Source organism: Bombus huntii, chromosome 12 (assembly GCF_024542735.1).
Source record: "Bombus huntii isolate Logan2020A chromosome 12, iyBomHunt1.1, whole genome shotgun sequence".
NCBI classification, from domain to species: domain Eukaryota; kingdom Metazoa; phylum Arthropoda; class Insecta; order Hymenoptera; family Apidae; genus Bombus; species Bombus huntii.
Window position 1 is genome coordinate 5,255,290 of NC_066249.1, and position 20,749 is coordinate 5,276,038.

General features: G+C 43.0%; 1 protein-coding gene across 4 annotated transcripts in view; it reads left to right on the forward strand.

Moving 5' to 3' along the window:
• Positions 1–1,514: 1,514 nt before the first annotated feature.
• LOC126871730 (uncharacterized) overlaps positions 1,515–20,749 on the forward strand; it is a 30,456-nt gene continuing 11,221 nt past the window's right edge. The window contains exons 1-2 of one of the 4 annotated variants that reach the window (XM_050630879.1): positions 1,515–2,120; positions 6,072–6,549. In XM_050630879.1, the coding sequence (XP_050486836.1) occupies positions 6,468–6,549 (82 nt within the window). In that variant the 5' untranslated portion in view covers positions 1,515–2,120; positions 6,072–6,467. Of the gene's footprint in view, positions 2,121–5,480; positions 5,538–5,759; positions 5,825–6,071; positions 6,550–19,226; positions 20,744–20,749 lie in introns of those variants that run through there. The other 3 variants (XM_050630880.1, XM_050630881.1, XM_050630882.1) reach the window with 3 other exon arrangements.

Here is a 20,749-nt window from a genome sequence, read left to right on the forward strand (position 1 = left end):
CGGCCGCGCGTGGAAAAAACTCGTTGTGCTCGTCTTCCCGCCTCGACTTCGACCAGTAGGCCAGCCAGTGAGCGAACTCATAAATAGCGGAAAAGGCTGGCAATTCGCTTTTACGTTCGGAGGGCTCTGCTCGCGTCCGTCCGAATTGCTCTTTTTCGAACTGGCTATTGCCACACTCCACTCCGAACGGATGATTGAAAAAAATGCGGCACAGCCGCCAAACCGCGAGATCCGCGCGCATTTCCTTCGAATCCTAGTAATTCCGTTTCCGTTTACTGGGGTTACAATGTCGTTTCTGGTCATCCGCTTACTATCGCCGCGTACACGTTTCGCGTTACTTTCCAAATAAAACCGGTTAATCATCCGGAGCTCACATTTTTTATACGCGTTTCCCGTTGGCTGTACAAGCAGCCTGGATAAGATCGATCGAACTGATCTTTTCTGTTCGTCGAACGCGAGGGGAAAGCAACGATCCAGAACGGAAGTCGATTAAGAATTCTTCTGCCTTCGGGCTAGCCCTCTTTTTCAAGCGTCGAGTAGAGCGATTTAAAATCGGCTCTCGCCGTAGATACGATGTTTTGCCTCGATATTCGCCCCTTGATAACTTTCCGACGAGAGATATGGATCGACAAAGATCGAGGATACAGCGCGACGTATGATTTGTCTTTTGGCAGGAACGGAAGCACGTGGTTGTGTTTTATCCGGGGGCGGTATTGATTGGATATTTTTGTAATACTCTCCTACAGCGGACGTTGATTTAAACCCGCCATCTGTTTATTCATATTCTTTGGACGATTCGGAGATCGAATTACTAATGGAATACTCGAAGACCAGTCTGCCAACGGAATCATCGATATTCCGAAATGACCGATTTCTTTGTCAAGTATCCCCGCGTCGTCGAATCTGTGGAATAGTATCCTCGACGCAACAACAGCCTCTTCTTCAACGTGCAGCAATTACCTTCCCCCTTAAGACAGAGTAAACCGCTCTTTAAACCGTCCCTCGAGTACTCCTTTCCGTCCATCGAGACGGTCCCGTTTCTCCTATAGACTTGTCCTCGCGCGTTTCTATCCTCTTCACAAGGGGAGACGGAGTAACGGCTCTCGGGGGTGGATCGGCAAAAAAAGAGACAGCAGAGCGAGTTCTCGTCTCCCGTGAGGGAAGGACAGAAAGCGAGGTAGCACGAGGGTCGGAAGAAGGAGAGAAGAGAAAAGACGATGGTAGTTGGTGAACGCGAGAAAGGTAGGGTATTAACCGTGAAGAAACGAGGACCGGCTTTTCACGGTGGTGTCTCGAAGGCATAGCGGGGTCTCTGCTTCCGACTGCAGATACATTGCGACATGGAACCGGGGGTTAGTGTAGGGGGTTTCGTGGTGGCGCGAGAGGGGCGAAGGGACCGGCGACGAGGGTGGTGGGTTGCTCGGGGCTCGAAAGGGGGATGAAATGCGCCGCGACGCGCTGCGGCGAAGCCAGACGGAGACGGACTGAGTTTCTGCTCCGCATCCGCAGCATCCTCCCTCTCTATCCTCTCTGTCCTTCTCCAGCCCTTTCTCTATCTAGTTTTCTTTCTTCGTATCCCCCTCCTACTCCTTCGTCTCGTCGTTCACCCTCCTCCTTCTTTCCCTCTATCATTCCTTCGTCTCTCTCTCTCTCTCTCTCTCTCTTCCACACGGTTAACTTTCATTCCGTCCTTTCCCTTCTCCACTCTGATCCTCCTCTTCCGCGTTTAACGTGTCTTCTATTTCCACGCGCCCGGCATTACGCTCTCTCCTTCATCCCTTGCGATCCTCCTCTCTTTCTGCCTCGCTGTTTCTGCCTTTCTCCATTTCACCCCCCGACTCAAACCACCGCGGTCCAGTCGAGTGTCGGCCCGTGAACCGTGCAGTTCGCCTCGTGGCTCGTTCGCACGACGGCTGCGTGACGATCAAATTGTCCATTCGGCTGGTAGGAACGCGCGCGACTCGACAGCCGGCATCCTTGCAAACACCACCTACATAGATCACGGCAGGATTTAAGAAGAGTCGGGCATAAGAAGAGATTCTATCGGCCGGTTGGACAACGAGTGGCGAGAACCAGTGTAGAAGCCAGCAACCGGAATCCACGTGGTGTTGACGTGAAAGGTAGAAGGGGTGCTCTCACTGGGAAGGGTGGAAAGGGTTCGAAAGTGTACTGTTATTGGTCGTTTATCTAATACGGTCACATGTTTCGTGTTTGAACAACGGAACGATATTTGTAGCTTGTGTGAAAATATTGGTATTCCTGAAGAGTTTGTAGATCGCTACGATAGCGATTCGTTTAATTTGCCTCTCTTTTCTCTTTTTTTTTTTCAAACAATGACGTTCAAGTCTCGCGTAAAATATACGATTGGAACGAAACGTTGGATGTTCGTGTTCGAAGCAGCACGTTCGAAAAATTGAAATGTAGATAAAATATTTGTTTGTTGCCGTTTGTAGTACTCTCGACCAGTGGATGGAGCAATGGGCAAAATATTTTCTTTCTTTTCTCTTCTTGAGGTACCAACTAATTTTTCAACTTGAACACGCTATTGCCTCAAAGCAGCCAAATAAGCAGACCTAGTTTACGCTATTCTCAACAAGTCGAGAAGAGAAGCTTCTCAGCTTATTAAGCTCCACTCTCTTCAACCTTTCCACCGCAACGCCCAAAATACGAAAAAAGAAAAAAAAAGAAAGAAAAAGAAGCTGTATCGCGTCGAGAGAAAACATTTCTCTCGAATTTTCTTCCTTGCAATGAAATTCCTTTTCCCATTTCTTTTATTCCTTTTTAGAGACGCGCCATGTATCACACGATTCGGTCTAAAAATGAGGGCTTTTAAGAGGACCGGAAGCAGACCCTTCCGTAACTCTTTGACACGTTGCAAACACGCGTCATCGATTCGCTTAGCATTCTTCGTATTCTGATCAGACGCGATCGAAATTCGCTTGCGTGCACTCCGATTGAAAATCAGCAATCCCGGTCCACGTGCCGCGAATCCTAAATCGTAACAAGCACCTGGCTACTTGATTCTACAGCCATTTTGAATCCTGAACGTATTTGTTTCGAACGATACAGATTTTAAACGATGTTTATTGGTGTTAAAGAATTCTCTTTACCAAAAAAAGAAAAAAAAAAACAAACTTTTCTGTCATCAGTCAACGGTCAAAATTTTCTAATACTTTCATGGATCGCACGAGTTATCACTATGTATACGACATTGACCTATTCGAACGCTCATTTTTTATATTTATCATATAAATAACGCGTAAGCTAAGATTAAATATTATAGATCGAAAGGTCAAATAATTTACGCGAAAAAATTTCGAAGGATCCTTTTGTCATGTAACGCGTCGTAGCCGCGACGCACAAATTTCATTTCCCGTGAAATACGAGAATGGAACAAGCCAAAGAATCGAATGTTTATCGCGTTTCACGGCTAGCAGAGCGAGAAACGTTTCCTCGTGTTCAGTTTTCCAGCAACTGAAGCAAAATCGAGCCGGACGATCCATACTTGTTTGTGCAGCAACGATAAATATCGAAGTTAATGGCTATCGCCATCTAGAAGGTACGCGATTCAATGGAGGTTAATCGACCGACATCGGATCTGAATGAAACTAAATCGCGTTAGGCTTGATTTCCTTCTCACAAAAGAATCCAATTATAAGCCTTTCAACGGCCATTCGACAATAACCGGCCCAGTGTTCCTAACCTCTTTCCTTTCCGCCAGCATTAACCAAATTAAAATTCCCGCTCGCGATTGGTGAATGGTTTTTAAGCCGTACAAAGCTTCGTGGTTTAGCGTTTCTCCTCCAACTCTTTGTTATTTTTTTCCTTGCGGACGACTTCATTTAATATCGCGTGAAAAATTAACATTTATCGATTTTACGTTGTAGTATATGTATGCCATGGTGAATGTACTGTGAGTGAACTAAGTATATTAGGCTTGTAAAGTCAGTCAGGTGTTAAAGTTTACGCTTTAAGAGTCAAAACAGTAATTTTAGACACAAGTATGGCGGACAGTATGCCAAACACCGATGTGCTGTATATAAACTAGGAACGGACTTTGCAAGAACATAATCTGCAATTTTGTAAAGAAGTTGTATATATAAATTAATAAATGGCCCGGAAGCCATTAAAATGCATACGACTTCGAGTATGTCGCCAATTAATGTTCTAATTCACGATCTCGTTATATCTCTTCTACAAATTATACGAGATGTTTCGTATCTAATGACCCGTTTACTACATTTCAAGAAATTGTTTCATTCGTCTTGCATATTTCGTAATTCGATTGGTCACGTAAGAAACCCCGTAATACCGCATAATACGTGTTTCAGCGATAACGATTTGTTACAGTCGAAGTCAGTGACCAATCTCGTAAATTACATGTTCAGTCATATTGTCGTAGTCGACTAACGCGTGCGCGTTACAGCTTTATTTATGTCGCGATAAACGCTTCTAAATTAGAAAATAATTAACCACGCGTCAGAAGCCAGAATTTCCTGCGAAATTCATATCCGTTCTTTAATGTTCGCGTCGCATCCGCGAATTTTTTACTTCAAACTTTATTCAAACAAATAAATAGCGAAGAGAGAGGATCTAAACAAAGAACGCAGCATCGTTTGTCACTTTAAACTCATCATTCATACCTGGTGTGTTAACCGACGAGACCATTGTGCAGTTGCGAGTTCGTAGAAAGTAAAATGCAGCATTAATGTTCACCCAAGCGTGTCCCAAGAGCCCTCGGATAATGGGTTAATTCTTCCAAATCTTTAGAGAATCAGGTATTTGTTATTGATTTTAATATCTTTAATTCCATCGTTGGTTGGCGATATCGCAGCTGGGTTCGTTATGGCGGTATAACGAGATGTCGAACGAAAAACGCTCGGCAAAGTTATCACGATCTCGCGACTACATCAATTTCTCCTGTGATTTTCACGTATAAATGTCGATAAAGTCACCGAGTCGGCTTGAGCGTATTGCTACGAAGAGGCACTCGATTCAAGTACCGATCACATATACCGTGGCAGCATAAAAAACAACACCGGTAATTTATCGCGATGCTCCAATACTTCCGTTTTCGATAACAGCGTTGATGCGATGATTTTCTCAATGACCGTGCATCTTTTATCACTCTGCGAATTACCCGGCGATTATCCCCGGTTATTTACATATTAAAAATATACCGCTATAGATAAGGACATAAATCTTGGTGGTAATTCGCTTAGTTTCGTATCTTTCGCGACGAATCTAACACGAAAACGCAAACGTTTAACACGTAAGGCACGCACCTTATTTCCCGCGAAACGTGTGATGCACTTGATCAACGATCTTTAGCTATTTATGTCAATATTAAACTGGTGGCGCCCCCTTTTAGTATATTGAAAGAAGTTCAGAATTCACGAAAACAGGAAAGGGGGCGTGGTGTGGGGAAACTTTAGACCCGCTAATAGGTTTGTAATCTATTAACAAACTCAGTGGTCGGAGGCTGTCACTGATCTTGGCGGTACCGAACGAAATGAAGAAACACAAGTATCACTCGTGTAAGGATTTAGATACGAATGTTGTGTATATACGGCGGAAAATATATAGTGAAATCTTAAATTACGGCATTAATCGACGACACCGATTGACACATTCGGAGCTTGAAACTAGAAAAGTCACTTGTGAATTAATCGTCAAATTTCTTTCTAATATGTATACGTGTCTGGTGTGAAAGTAGCAAATTGTGTACTTTTAGAATTCTCTTTCCAAATTGTATGTTACAGAGGTCCCGAACTTCTTATCTTTCTCTAGGCATATCAAATCACTGTTGGAGTTCTCGAAGCATGTAAGCTTTAACGTGTGATCGATTTCGTGACCGTAATAATATCTTTTCTATTCACAATATGTGGACAAATCATGTGTTTCCATTTTAACTTTACCACGAAACGTATTACATTATCGATGTAACGATCGATGAGACACGCCATTTTCCCGCGCTTTCGAAGTGAACAGAATCGCGACATTCGCGTGACTAGAAATAAATGATCGGGAAACGTTAAGTACCATTCCTTACCTGTATGTCTCTTGCGAAGGTGAAGCCGCGGTGCAGCCAGAAGGAAAACCAAGTCCACAAAGAGAAGAAGTCGGTTATTTCGGTGTTAATTAAGTGACGACGTCCTCACATAGACGCGCGCATACATGGTCATCAGGAGCGGTGCCTAATTGGCACGGAAACAACACGGCCATCTTAATTGGTTAATTTGCGAAGAGGCCCGGGAACCCATGCGTCACGGCACGCTCGACTATCGCAGGATGCAGTTACCTATGGCCATCTTGGAATAATCTTCCTGCCCTTTTCTTATATTACTTCCCCCCGATCGGGCCGGATCCGGTGAACCAAGGACTACCATACCGTCTTAACGATAATTCGAACAACCTTCCTCCTTTTCTATGACAAGTTCCTGCAATACGTGACCAAATTCGCGACCATGACCAGCGGACAGAGGAACAAGTCTGTAGTACATCCGGAACAGCGGTATGCCTACATGCCCTGTCCGCTCTATGACACCGGTAAGTTAACCATTTCTTTTGTTTCCAATGCTTTCCGTTTAATAACATAACGATATTACCTATACCGTTCAATTCCGTAATAATTCTAGAGAATTTAAACCATTATGGCAGTCGACGTGCTAGAAAGCATACATTTATTTTCTTTTGATGGTTTTGGACAATTAATCAGGAAACTTCGTAGTTTAAATATATTATATTTCTCTCGTGGAGAAATTCAAATGACCAATGTCCGGTGCAGTTGTTCGGGCTCTCGTTTGTTCGAACAGGAGAAAATCACGCAGCCAGGATGCGTTATACGATAGAAAGTCGCGAAATGCACAAGGATCATCGTTTACGTAGGCTTCATACGACTGCTGTTCCACTTACTTATTATTTGCCATTGGAATGCAAACAGAGTAAGAAACCGCGGTTTCTATGAGATTTCCCTGTCGATTCCTGAAAGTTGCCGGCCAGGAGTTCGTAATAAAGGAAATTGGATTTCTATAGCGAACGAATAAAGTTTCAGACGGTCGAATCGGAACGAGCACTTCGGCCTTGGTGGCCTTACCGCGAGATCCTCCAGTTACTTTGTATCTAAATGTCGTTCGGTTTAACAAAGGCTGACTAATAAATAAGCTTCTTCTCCAACTTTTAAATAGATCGTCGTTTCTTTCGCGTTCGCTGCGGCGAAAATGATCGTTGGATTTTTCGTATCGAAGGGATGAGCAAAAGAAACGGAAAAGGCGGAGGCGGAAAAGAACAAGATCTAAGAAAAAAAGGAAGAATGGAAAAAGAGGAACGAAGTTAAGAAGGAAGAATTTATTGAATTGTGCAAAAAGTTTTCGCATTCTTTATGAGATGTCATTTCCGTATGTCACTGAGTAAGCTGTTAATAATTATGTATTCTTCTATTCTCATAACATTATCGCTTATGCAGATCGTTACAGAGTTATGTCAATGTTGTGTTAAAAATTATATTTTACGTTTAAACAATACACTTTCCATGTAAGCTGATTTGCGGAGCGTGAAATGCTATTCATCGCAACATAGCGGTATTTACTATGACAGAAATGCAGAAAACTTTCACTCGACTGAACAATTTATATTCAAAACATTTGAATTATCCTGTAGACTAGGTTCGCGAAATTTATTCGTTCAAGAATGATATTTTACTCGTCGCTAAGCCGCGTCGGTAGAACAATTTACGATCACGCATAAATTAAGCGATTAGTTTGCGCATTACTGTCATCATCAATATTTATTAAATCATTTTACTGCGTTTTAAGGCGCTCTTATGTAACTCCTTGTACGTACACATGGCCATTTGAACAACAGAACTACGAAGTTTCCTAGCTAAGTGCGTCGAATCCGCGAAACCACTTGCACGTATCTTTCACTGCAGTTTTTCTTTCATTTTCCGACCGTACGGTATAAGAGTACTTGTCACACGATTACCAGCATGGGCTTTATTTCGATTAAAATAAACTCAGATGCATCCATATTTACGTAAATACGAAAATAACTGATGCAACGTGTTAGCAAACTCCGAGGAGTTGATTGCCAATAAATTCCTCGCGTTTCGAACAAACTTTTCTTACTAACCTTGTTATATCGTAGACTTACGTACCAAGTTTCTTAAGAGAACTAGAAAAGAACAATCAATTTGTTCAAAGATCTATAGTAGAAAGTCTCCTTCGATGAACATGATCCTCTTTCTTTTTGTCTTGAAATGTTTCTGCTTAGAGACAAAATTGTTGCATGCGCTAAATCTACTTGCATGCGGTCAATTATGCCTGGAAATTAATTATAGCGACGAACAATAACCCTGGGTGCTCGTGATCTATCAGCGTGACTCGTGCGACAATGAACACGCCGCCCAATTGCAAATTTGACCGAAACTTTAGTCTCGGGACATAAATGACACGACCTGACCACAGAGCAGCGATGACATTCTATGTCGAAACTAGTGTATCCAAGTTCGCCACGTATGATGAACGATCCCCTAGTGTCGAAGCCGAATTTACAACACAGCTTAAGAGATAGGGTAGGAAAAGTGATGGCGAGATCTTCCTATCGTCTCGTTTATGACATCCCACTCACGTGTTCCCGGTACCAACGCGTTATTAAAACAATACTCGCAGGGTAGCTGAATGACAGTTAATCGAGAATCTTTTGATCAATGACACGAGATATTTCACTCTTTCCCTCTGGTTGGTAAATTTTCAATGTCGGTTAAACCAGATAGTTTTCAAGCGATATGTCATGCTCAAGAATGATTACCTATAGTTTGTCGAATTTGGTTATATACATGGAATAATGGATTTCATTGTTGCCTATTCCAGGGTACCTGTTAAGTCAACATGCTCTGCATACAGGATCGGCAAGATAAACTTAAACCAGATCCAAAGATACACGTTTGATCGATGCGCGGTCAGCCGCACAAAGAGACCACCGCACCGTCTCGTTTCAATCGGGCAGATCCCTTCGCTCCACAGAACATTCGATTTCGTACGCCTTGCTTTTAGTTATCAAACCGATATCCAACGAATCATAACGCTATTATCACTGATTATCAACGTTTGTCATCCCTAGGTCAAAACGTATTTCTTCAGTTTTAAAGAATATTCGACTCAACGTTATTCGACTGATGCATACTACCGATCAACGCTTCGCTATACATAGGAGTCGAGGCAATCTTTCTTCCTCACGAACAATAGTTTAGAAGAATGCAGGTAATATTAGAAAATATTAGAAGGACATGAATTTTCCACGTGCTATCTGGAGTACAAAGTTGGTAAAGTTGAATAATATCGAAGCTTAGGGCAGAGGTAGCGCAGTTTCAAGTTGTTACTCGACAAGTTTCCCTCCGAAGGGAACCTACTATTTCGTGATGCTGGCGATTTGGAACGATTCGCGTCGCTTCATGTTTCATTCACCATCCGTTTCATTATGCATCGCGGTGGTTAGCGAGGCCACGTGCCCACGTGTTCCCGAATTAATTGCAATTTCCGTCGCCTCGTGACACACCCGTAGACGATGTGACTAACACCGTCACGAACAAAAACCCGATTCCGAGCACCTGCGAATTTAAGTCTGTTCAGCTTACTTAATTCTTCGTATCACCGTGTGATATGGAAATTGCCTACCTGTCGCTGCAGAAAGATGTTTAGCATGTAAATATATATCGCTTTGCTTTGAATGTCGTACAGGGGGATCGAAGAGCTGTTAGTCTAGGTAGATTTAGGGTTATAGCAGGGTTTAAGTGTAGCGGGATTGGACCTTTACGAGACTTTAGAAGTACAGTTAACTCCTGCGTCCGAAGTAAGATACATATTCGGAGAGAAGTTGATCTAAATGGGATCTTCTTAATAGCGTTTAAAGATAGAAAGTTTGACGAATATGAAATAAATTAAAGTTGCTTAAAATTGTAAAACCATCGCCACTCGAAGTATGTACTTTTTAAACTTTATTAATTGCTTGTGATTTAAGGATCGGTTTTATTCAAATGGCAAGGCTCTCGTAATAAACTTTATAGTTTAGAGAAAATTATAGCGAGCTTTCAGTTTGAAGCGATATACTCTATACTCTACGATCGTCAAGCCGCGAGATTTACCCCACGCATGGAATCAAAGATTCGAATGTCCAGCATCTTTCAGCATCGAGGGTAACGCTAATCGTCAGGCAAGTTACTTAAACAAGCGCTACAGTGAGATTGCCATCGAGTTTACTTGGCAGATATAAAAGGCCACTGTGTGTCGTTGGTTCGACGAACATCGGAGAAATAGTCCGAGAATAGTCTAATTAAGGAAACTATCGGTTCAGAAACAGGGTCCATTAGATATCGCGTTTGCCAACTATTCGTCCCGCCGCGCCGGGTTGGCTTCGCTCAACTATCGAACGCAGATAAAACTATTTAACCGAGAACAGAGCGACTATAAAAGCGGCTCGTCGTTGTGTCCAAATATTTGCCATCGAGTAAACTTGGAACGAAAGATCAAATGCTTTCGAACATTCAGTTCTAAACTCTCGTTTCGTAATATTTTATACAATGTATTTAAGATGCCGTTTCGTAGGCGTTAATTCTGGCGAAAACACGTTCGAAGTAAAGCGAACTAATCGTGGAAATTAGTTTTGACGCAAGTTAAACAAATCCGCGTTGCAGCTCGAACAAACGTCAAACTCGAACGAGGATAAGTAAAGTTCTCCACGCCTCGATGCAATTGTTCGGAGTTGCTCGTTCAGCCAGCGATTCGCGTGTTTCTGAACAATTATTTACAACGGCAATCGCTTCAATGACTCACTTTTTCCACTGTTTCGATAATTCGATATCAAGGCAAGGGTATAAAGTAGAAACTAAAATATCGGTAATCGATCGTAGTTAATTGTGCATGCAACTATGTACACTGGGATCAAAGAATTTGCTGAATCGCGTTTGCTTGCTGTAAACCAGATTATCGTAAATCATGTTGCGATGCGTGGCGAGGAATCGAACCGAGAAATTCGACATTCTGCGATCGCGGTGCGTGTCGAGATTTGGTTTTTCCAAATTGCAAAAGTCAAATCGCAGCAAAGTCAATTTAGAACATCTGTCATGCGTGCACTCGGCGTAAATGTTACGCGTTTTCTTTATTTTTTCTTCTTCGAGAGCGGAACGTGGAACGTCGTGCTTACGCGCTCGGAAAAGCGTTAACGAGTCACTGTTTCACGAATGGTAGGTCGATCGAAGTTGAACGAAAATCTGTCTCTTCGCGTTTCGTAAGCAACAAAGGCTTTGTATTACGACGCGTAGACTCACCCATGTAAATTTCACAGGAAATTGGATTTTGCAACTCTGAAATGTCTCGTGATATATGGTATACTGTGGTATAATGATCGAACGGCAGCGCGGTTCGCTTTTAAGTGGTAGGATTTCGTGATAAAATCGAAAAACTTGTACACGATTAGCAGTCCCAATATCTTCCTCCCTCAATCTCAATACCGCCTTATCTTGCTGCAGAAAAGTAAAAAATGTGTTAAAAGAACATTTGAAAAACAAAGATGAATCGTCTCGATTCTATCCTTGAAAGCGGAAAAACTTCGCCGCGCGTTCTCAAGATCGATCACCTATTAATTAAAAGTCGCAATCGTAACAGCGTCGAGTAATTCGAGTCGATAGAAAAATCGTCGTCTTGCGATCTCTTCCCTGAAAATAGCAAGAATGCAGGAATGTAAATAATTCCGGTGGTAGGAACGCGAGGCCAACCCCTGGAGGAACTGCGAATTAACTTTAGAGACTAAGTGCGAGCTCGGGGCGTAAGGAAGTCAAGGTTATCGCGACCAGGATTACACGTTGGCTCGTATACACAGTAGGGAGAAAAAGAAATTTGCACGGGCGCATCAAGGTGTGCGATCGATTGTCTAACTCGTTCGTGGACGAGCGTCGAAACGCTCGTCTGACGGCCATGATTTCGTGACAGAACCCGATAGACGCTTTATTTCGAGGAACGGATTGCTTCGATGCGAGATTTCAAAGCTTGCGTGCTATGTTGTACAATTCCGATTAGATCTAAACAAAGTATATCGACCCATCCGAGTGGAACGAGGTGATAATTATAATTAATCGATAGTTAAAACAGCGTGACCACGTGCCTTTTAAACGCGATGGATTTCGAAATTTGGAACTCGGAAATTGGTCTCTGAAATAGGAGATACCAAAAATGTTTCTCTTGCGACAGGTGCCATAAAAAGCTTATTTTCATGCGCACGATGGTTCAATCACGTACGTAGAATGTCTTAACTTTGAACGTTGCACGATTTATCGAGAGATCTTTTTCATTTGTATCCTGCCAACCTTTAGAAGCATTGATAAATCTGGTCCGCCTTTTAACAGGTGCTATTTGTCTTCTCCTCGAGCACGCAGCTCGTGTGCTGCGTAGTTTTCTGAACGGTGAAAGGGAGAAAAAATGGTACTGGATATCGCGCGACATTGGCCCTCGATTTTCCTCCACTGGTTAAATAAGCGATCGAGGATAAAAGAACTGGTCACGGTTCTGGTCATGGGAACCAGTACGTGACGACGATTTATTCTACTTAATCCGTTCGATCGTACCTGTTTAATGAATCTCGTAGTCGTTAGATCAGCGCTGATAAATGATCGAACGAAGGCAAGATCATCGAGGATTATTTATTCATTTACGGTGGACTTTTGCGCGAATTTTCACTTCACAGCGCCATCGCGTAAAATAGATCAAAATTATGGCCACCCAATATCTCTCGACGTGAAATACGATTGTGAACGTAACAGACTGATACGCGAAGTTGATTGATATCGAGGTTAACGGCTTTGGCTCTTGTCATCGTTCGCGCGCAATGCACAGACGCTTCACGGTTCGTTGGCGAAAAAAAAAAAAAAAAAAATGACACGCTCGATCGAATATATTAGAAATTCAACCGAGAGCCATAATTCTTTGCGCTCTTTGAAGTGTCGAAGCTCTGGATCGACGCGAAGTGCTAGGTATTTTGAAGGTTTCGAAAGTAACCGAAGGAAAGAGGCGAATGAAATTTTGGATCGACGTATTTCCATTTAACATTTAAAACCTCTTTACAAAGATAAATTTTATAGTCTAAAAAGGTCCGAATAAAAAGCTCAGGGACTTTGGTTGGAAGACTCGATCTTGATTTCATCTAGATAACATTCATTTTTTCAATTGGATAGCTAGAAGAGAAGAATAACGGAGTTCGGATGGCTGGTGGAAAACCGGAAACCATCTGGTCTCCAAATTTCTGGCAAACGATAAATGCAGGGTCGTAATTCCGAGTACCGGCCTTGTTAAGCTCTCGTCTGTTTTATGACTACTTGTTGAACCGAGCAAACGACCGTATCGAAACAGTCGGCGATGGTTTTCCTCTTTCCACCAAGTTTACGTTCCCGTGTTGCATTCTTGGCTGCGTCCTCGCAATATTCGAACTTACGCGCTTGAAACTAGGAATTTTCCAAAATTCCGATATTGTACGGAGCTTCATCCGAGATTCATTCCTGCAAGATCGCCATTTAGAACAACGAGCAGACGCAACTTTTCCCAAAGGTAAATCCTTGTTTCGTTCCGAAGAATCTCGCGATTTTATCTCATCATTTGGAGCCGAGAGCAATAACGAGGAAGCGCTTGTGCTACATTCCTGAATTTCCAGAGATCGTGAATTATTGCGGGCATGTTATTTGCCACGTACGTTCTTTCAACAATAACCGTGACTTTTTATCGAGCGTCTCAGACAATGCCTGGCTCGTGTCTCGTTTTATGTGCGTCGGACGGGAATCATTGTCAACGGTACAAATTGAGAACGTTCCTCGCTATGATGAAAGTTTATCTAGCAGAACCGTATTGTGTTTACCGTGTGTAGATGGCGTACAATTATACATACGCGCTGTCGTACGATGAAGCTCGACTTTACTCGTTCTTCGAAACGAGTTTCCTTTGAACGAAAGGAGAATTCCTTATATTTTTCCTTATAATCTCTTTACCTTGATCTATTGCAATTTTTTCCAAACATCGACTCTTTCACGGTTTCCCAACGATCTCGCCACGTGCGATCAAGTATTCTACTAATAAATTAAATAGTAGTAGTTCGTAAGAATAAAAACGTTGAAAACACGAATCAGACAAAACGATGTAACCGCAAGTTCGACGAACAAAATAGGCTTGAAAGAACAAACAGTCGAGGACAGGTCGAACGGATCGGGAAACAGATAGATTCGAAGATACGTGGCGTGTTCTTCGAAGCGAGTTTCTTTTAAACGAAAGAAGAATTCCTTATAATTTTCCTTATAATCTCTTTACCTTTATCTATTGCAATTTTTTCTAAACATCGACTCTCTCACGGTGTCCTAACGATCTCGCCACGTGCGATCAAATATTCCACTAATAAATTAAATATCCTGTACTAACATTGTAGTTCGTAAGAATAAAATCGTTGAAAACACGAACCTGTCATAATATCACTCTCATCGCACGGAAATCAGACAAAACGATGTAACCGCAAGTTCGACGAACAAAATAGGCTTGAAAGAACAAACAGTCGAGGACAGGTCGAACGGATCGGGAAACAGATAGATTGGAAGATGCGCGGGGTGTTCTTCGACAAACAAGTTGATCGTTTGCTTTGCACGTGACGCGATGGGAACTACAGCGGGGCTGGATGCAAAATTGCAAAAGGTGGCGCGGGTACGTCTCGATTGAGTTGGACTCGACTCTGAAAATAGCACGCGGTCGTGGAAGCAACGCGACGTGAACTTGACGACGGCGAAGGTCGAACGCGCGCTATCGGAATGCGGATAAAGTACGCAGGTGAGGTATTTGCGTTGCAATTTTACCTCCTCGAGCGTTTCGAAGCGTAGGGGAGCGAACCAGAGCGGAATCGATCGGAGTTGGTTTCGCGAACTGTTGCGGTATCGATTCGTTGCTATTGCACCGTGTACTGTCCAACTGTACTCGTTGGTTTCGCGAAAACAAATCGAATTTTACGTACGAGCTGGTCCGACTTTTCCTTTTGAACGGTGCTCCTTTGATGAAGGCGTTTCGTGTTTCGTGGAGAAATTTGAGGAGAAGAAAAAGTAAGTTAGACGTTAGTTGGACGTTGTATTACAACGTGCGGTTGAATATACAGAACGAATATAAAATGGATGTTAAGCGACTAATGTCAACCAATGATCACGTAAAAATGAATAAGTTATTCGTGGATCTGGAGATTTGGAATTAATTGATCGTTAATAGAAATATTTAGAGATACGCGTGACTATATTCTCCTCAAAGTATTGCTTTTATCAATCGTGCTCGTGATATTTGAATATTTCGCTTCTATCGCAAAGTTTCCTCGTTAATTTGTACTTCGAATGTCGATAATGCTCTTCCACGTGGTTTCCCCGCTTTTGCCTTTTTTTTTTTCGATAGAAATTCTCAAAATTTGATGTATGATCTTTTCGCTATTTTACGTCCTTCGTGACTGGTAGATTTTTCTAAGAAAGATTGATAGTTGCACGAGTGTAAGAAACGTGATTAATAACCAAAATATCTTCCAACTTTTGCTCTAAGAGTTCGGCAAAATTCTCGATGTAAAAAGGCTACTGCTCGAAGTTTTTCATTCGAAGAACCACGATACGAGCTTTGGAAGTAGAATTTTAAGTACATTGGCTTGTAGAAACATCCAATACGATCTACGGATTACGAAATGGAATTAAAAAGTCAGTCGAAATATCTCAAATACTTTTACAATACACAACAAACAGAGTCTCGAATATTTCTCACGCGTATTTCTACAAAACCCTTTGCCTTTTCCTTCAAGAATTCAGTCTAACGACTTTTTAAAATTTTAAGCAACGTTCCATCGATCGCGTACCTCTCGCCACGCGTTTACAAATATTTCCTACGATCGGATATTCCTAGGATATCGTAAAATAATTCGACATCGTCTTAGAATCCCCTTCGAACGTTATTTCGCGTTTTCTATCCGAAGTTGACTGGATCCGTGCTGACGTAAAAACCTAATGTCTCCGTGCTCATCTTTTCTTGACAGAGCGAACGTCACTCGCTGTTCCTTCTACGTTCTTCCGTCGCTACTTTTCATCTCATTTTCGTTTTTGCTCGGTTATCACGTTCCGGAATACTTTTTCGATGTCGTTTATAAAAAGCGTTTTTTCGTGCCGTTTATAAAAAGCGTTTTTTCGTGCCGTTTAACGCGCAGACGTGGCTTTCGTAAACGCCAACTCGTTTGAAATTCGTCGGGCAATTTGTTCGAACAAACTGTTCGACGACATTTTATGCCTCGCTCGTGGAACGCGTATTTCCAACACACGGCAACGCGCACGCAAAACGCTGAATTTTCTGTACAGTGGGTGTGCAGTCGATGAATACTTGAACTTCATGGCAGTTTCGTGACTATCGATGACCACGTATGGCCTGCCCTTTGCTCGTACAGGAGGAGCTTTATATTTTCTATCGAATAATTCGCCGAGTAAAAATAACTCGACCGTTTCGTGTTTCACTTCCACTTACAAAGTCAGGAAGATCGGAAATATTTCCAAAAAATGATTACCACCCTCTGCAATTTGATAAACGTGGATCATTTGGAAGATTGCGAAAGAGCAATAAGAGCAGATAGTGGCGGAAATCGTAGGAATGAATTAAAAGTTGTCGGAAATGAAATGACATAAAAATACGATAAATCGCATTAGAAGTTCGTTAACATCGTTGAAATGACCTCACGCGGTAAAATTAGCAAACGATAAACGTTGAACCTCGAGGTTCAAGTTTAATGCTCCTCCCGTTCTGCTTTCACCCGAACGCCTAAGTAGAATGTCGAGCGCCGCGAAGTTACGAGAAGTTGCCAACTCCTCGCAGTCGTCACTGTCGAGCCACTTAGTGCCGCGTTTCCGTCGGGCTAATATTCCACCGAGAAACGCACTCGCGAACCCTCGTAGGGATCGATTTTGAATAGAAGAACACGCTAACGACGAAGAATCTTTCTTCCAATGGTCGTTTAAACGCTACAGATGTTATTAGCTGCGAAGCTATTTCCTGCTAACAACGACGAATGCTCACAAGGATGGTCGTGAGGAAAGAAACTTTATTACCATCTGAGATATATGTCTCGAGCAGAGGGTGTAGACGGGTCAAGAAGACACTCCTTCTTTCGATTTCTCGAATACGATCGGATCTGTGCGAAAGAGTCGCGATCGTTGAAAAATATGGAACATTACAAAGATTAACGAAATCGTTTAGATATCAAAGTTGAGGATCGATCGCCGTGACATTGCGCGATCGACGGCTGATTCCACCGATTCTCTGTTTGCCAATCTCTTGCGCACAGTACGCCGGTTCCCCTAAATTAGCCACCTTGAAGTATTCATAGTTTTTGTCTTACCGCCAACGCGGTGTTAATGCGTTTACGTTAGTCTCGCAACGAATGCCAAGAATAAGCTTTGCCGATCACACGATGTAAATAATATCTACCTGATTGATCATTTGCTTTTTCCCGTCATCGACTATCCGTGTCATCTTCCGTTTCGTTTTCGTATTTCCTTTAATTAGTAGAAAAATCGTACAGAGAGTAATTGGCGGAAATTGTTTCATAGGAAATGTGTTGGAAAGGCAAACGAACGATCGTGAGAATAAAACGTGGCAGGTGATTGAGAGAGTTGCAAGAAACACGAAATGCGTCCAAGGCTGTCCTGTTAATTACAAATAAGGGCGTTGTTCGTTAGTGCCTCGCAGTAGAATACGCCAGTAGTCGGACCAGTAGCGCAGCCCGGCATTTCTTCCTCAAGAAAAGTAACACTCCATCGTTCGTGAATGGGACTAATCAAACCGCAACGTCTATGAAATTTTTCGTTTTTTCCCTCGAACATTGTTTTCGTTTATTCCACTCTCGTTTTGCCTTAAGATTTATTTGCAAGAAAAAAGATCCCTTTTATAAATTATCGATCGCTTATCGTCGATTCAAGCTTCGCTGGAAATCCTTCGAACATCGTACGGAATCTTAGAATGTACAACGCAAAAACACAAAATAGTTCGTTTCTTTTGAAAGCCATAATCTTGACGAAAGGAAGGTCTGTCGACAATCCGCATAAGTCGAAGGCGATGGCGAGACAGACATCCGGCAAATCGAAAACCAGACTTCGGAACCAGGTCCACAGGTTCGATCGAGCGGTTCTCTTCTCTGTACACACAAAATCCGTTTCACGGAAACGCCTTCGTAATCGACGATCAGTTACTATCAGCCATTCGATCTTCCATAGTAAAACTGTTCCCTGGGGGTGGGTCGCGTTGGAAATTAGGTAACGAGGATATAATGGTCGGTATAATCCGTGGCCAGTTCTTCAAATACCGATAAATCTGATGGCGATTCTTTATCACCGCATAAAGTGTTGCCAATTTGGAAAGGAGTTCGTAAATTTCTATAAAAACCATGCTATTAATCAGAAAGATAATTTCGGTTTAAGTTCGAGTAAGAAGCGATTCCAAATTTGACCAGTATACGTCGTTTTCGTCGTGTTCACTGACTCGTAAATGGAGATTCCAAGACGGATGAAAGGACTGTTGCCAAAAATGCGACGGCCGCGATTTTCGTCGCTATCGAAATCCCGCTCTTTTATTCAGACTGGTGCAGTCACGCTCGGTATTCTGAATTATAGCGACGTTCTGTCATCGTAAATCTCGCGAAAGGGAACCAGTTTCGTCGGTAGTTCGATTACTTCTAACGCAGCTTCGCGTATTCGTGAAATTTGTACGTTAACTAGAACGGATCGAAATCATAGAGAGAATATCGCAGGTTTGGAGTTGGGAAATTGGTCGTGTTTTAAGCTGCCAATTTTTTTTTTCTTTTTGTTATTGCATATCGTTCTCCGCGCAACTAAATTTATATGGAACACTTGTTGATCTTTTAATTCCGTATCCACGTTTCTCTCGAGTTAACGTAGTTTCTCTCATAAGCGAGCAGAATTCCTGTTATAACTTCGATAAACATTTTTCTTCGATACACGTATCGACTATTTTCTCTTTCCGTCCTCCTTGTACAGCTGGAGACACAGCAGCTCCGCAATAACAGTTATTTCTCACGTCGTTTTGCTCCAACGAGACACCGTTTGTCGCCTGAAACAAATTTCGATGTTTACGATCGCCACGTTCTTCCAACGATTATCGCGCATTTCGAGCATGTACCAGATATCAAAAACGTTGAGTACCGAGAGCACATTTTACATTCTCAATGAAACCATGTCACGTACCATTTTCCGTGGTTAAAATTGGTATCGCGTCTCAGGAGAAGTCGCGAATGTTAGAAAGTTCGCCATGTTCGTTGATGTAAAGAAATTATTACCATTTCGCGTGATCGTGTTAGTTCTCGCAGTTAGCAGTTTGTAACAAAGAAACCTTCGACGAAATCCCTCGACTTTTTCGCCGATGACGCTAAGTAGATTCTAATAATATTCGCGTAACGGGGTTAGTTAATTTTTCGAAGTGGCAGAGGTCCAAAAGAATCGTTTTGTTTCATGTCTAAACTTTCCACGTCCTTTTTATAAAAGGATAAAATAGCGAAAAGAGTTCTCCTTGGTGCGTATTATCGATTTTTCTCAAGATTCGCCTGCATTCGAGTTTTCGATAAAAACCCGCACCCATTTTGCCATCGAGAAAAAGAGCCGTAGAAGCATTCGCGCAACGAGCTCGCAACGTTGCTCAGGCGCGTCAAGAACCTCGGTTATTCGCAGTCCTGGCGTGTGTCGCGACGCCTCGTGCTCGAGAACCAGTGCCAACCGAAAGCGGTTCGAGCTGCGATACCTCGCAAGGAACGTAAACTCGATATTCACAGACGTTTCAAAACCCATGAGAATAACTTTATACGCGCGATTATCGCTAGAAGGATCGATAATATTAACGCGTCGCAAGTGTTCGAATTTAATTTTCCCACGTCGCTTGCGAAGAACGCGTAGTAGCCAGGATGTAGGCGGACCAGGTTCACGCAGTCAACGACGCGTCAACTATGGCAACAAACGCTATCGACGTTATATCGTCTCGCGTTTACAGGCAACGCGCAGTATTTTTCAAGAAATAAGACACGATCCAACTTGTAGTATTCCACAAAGGCGTCGAAACCGATCGGAGCACCCAACGCTGATCGAAAATTTCGGTGCATTTCCTCGAGCATCGGCTAACGAAAGCGGCGCAAAAGAGAAGTCGGTGGAGCGGGCAGGCAACGCAACGTCATCGGGCCTGGTCAGCGTCGCGACGCCTCGTGCACGCTCAGTGCGAGGCTGTCGGTCGCGTGGCGAAGCTACCCTCGCTCTCCGGCAAGTTAATCGACGAGGACACGTGGGTCGCGCGTCAAATCGATCGATCCTATCCGCGATCGAGCTTCGACGGAAACACAGGCCGAGGCAACACGGTGTACGTACGTGCACGACGAGGAAGAATCACGGTGACCAGGGTCGGAGATAACGAGCGTTGGCTGACAAAAGACCTTGACGCTGCGCGACACACACACACACACACACCACCACCACCACCACCACCACCACCACACCCGTCCACCCGTGAATATTTCAATACCGCATCGATCTAGCGCATAGCCGACACACGTGTGTCTCGCGATCGCGACTCTCTGTGTGACTTCTCCGTTTGATTTGTAACTCCGCAACTCGGTTTACCTGTGCGTCGCCTGTCCGTCAACCACGCAGCGGACTAATCAGCAGGTACTA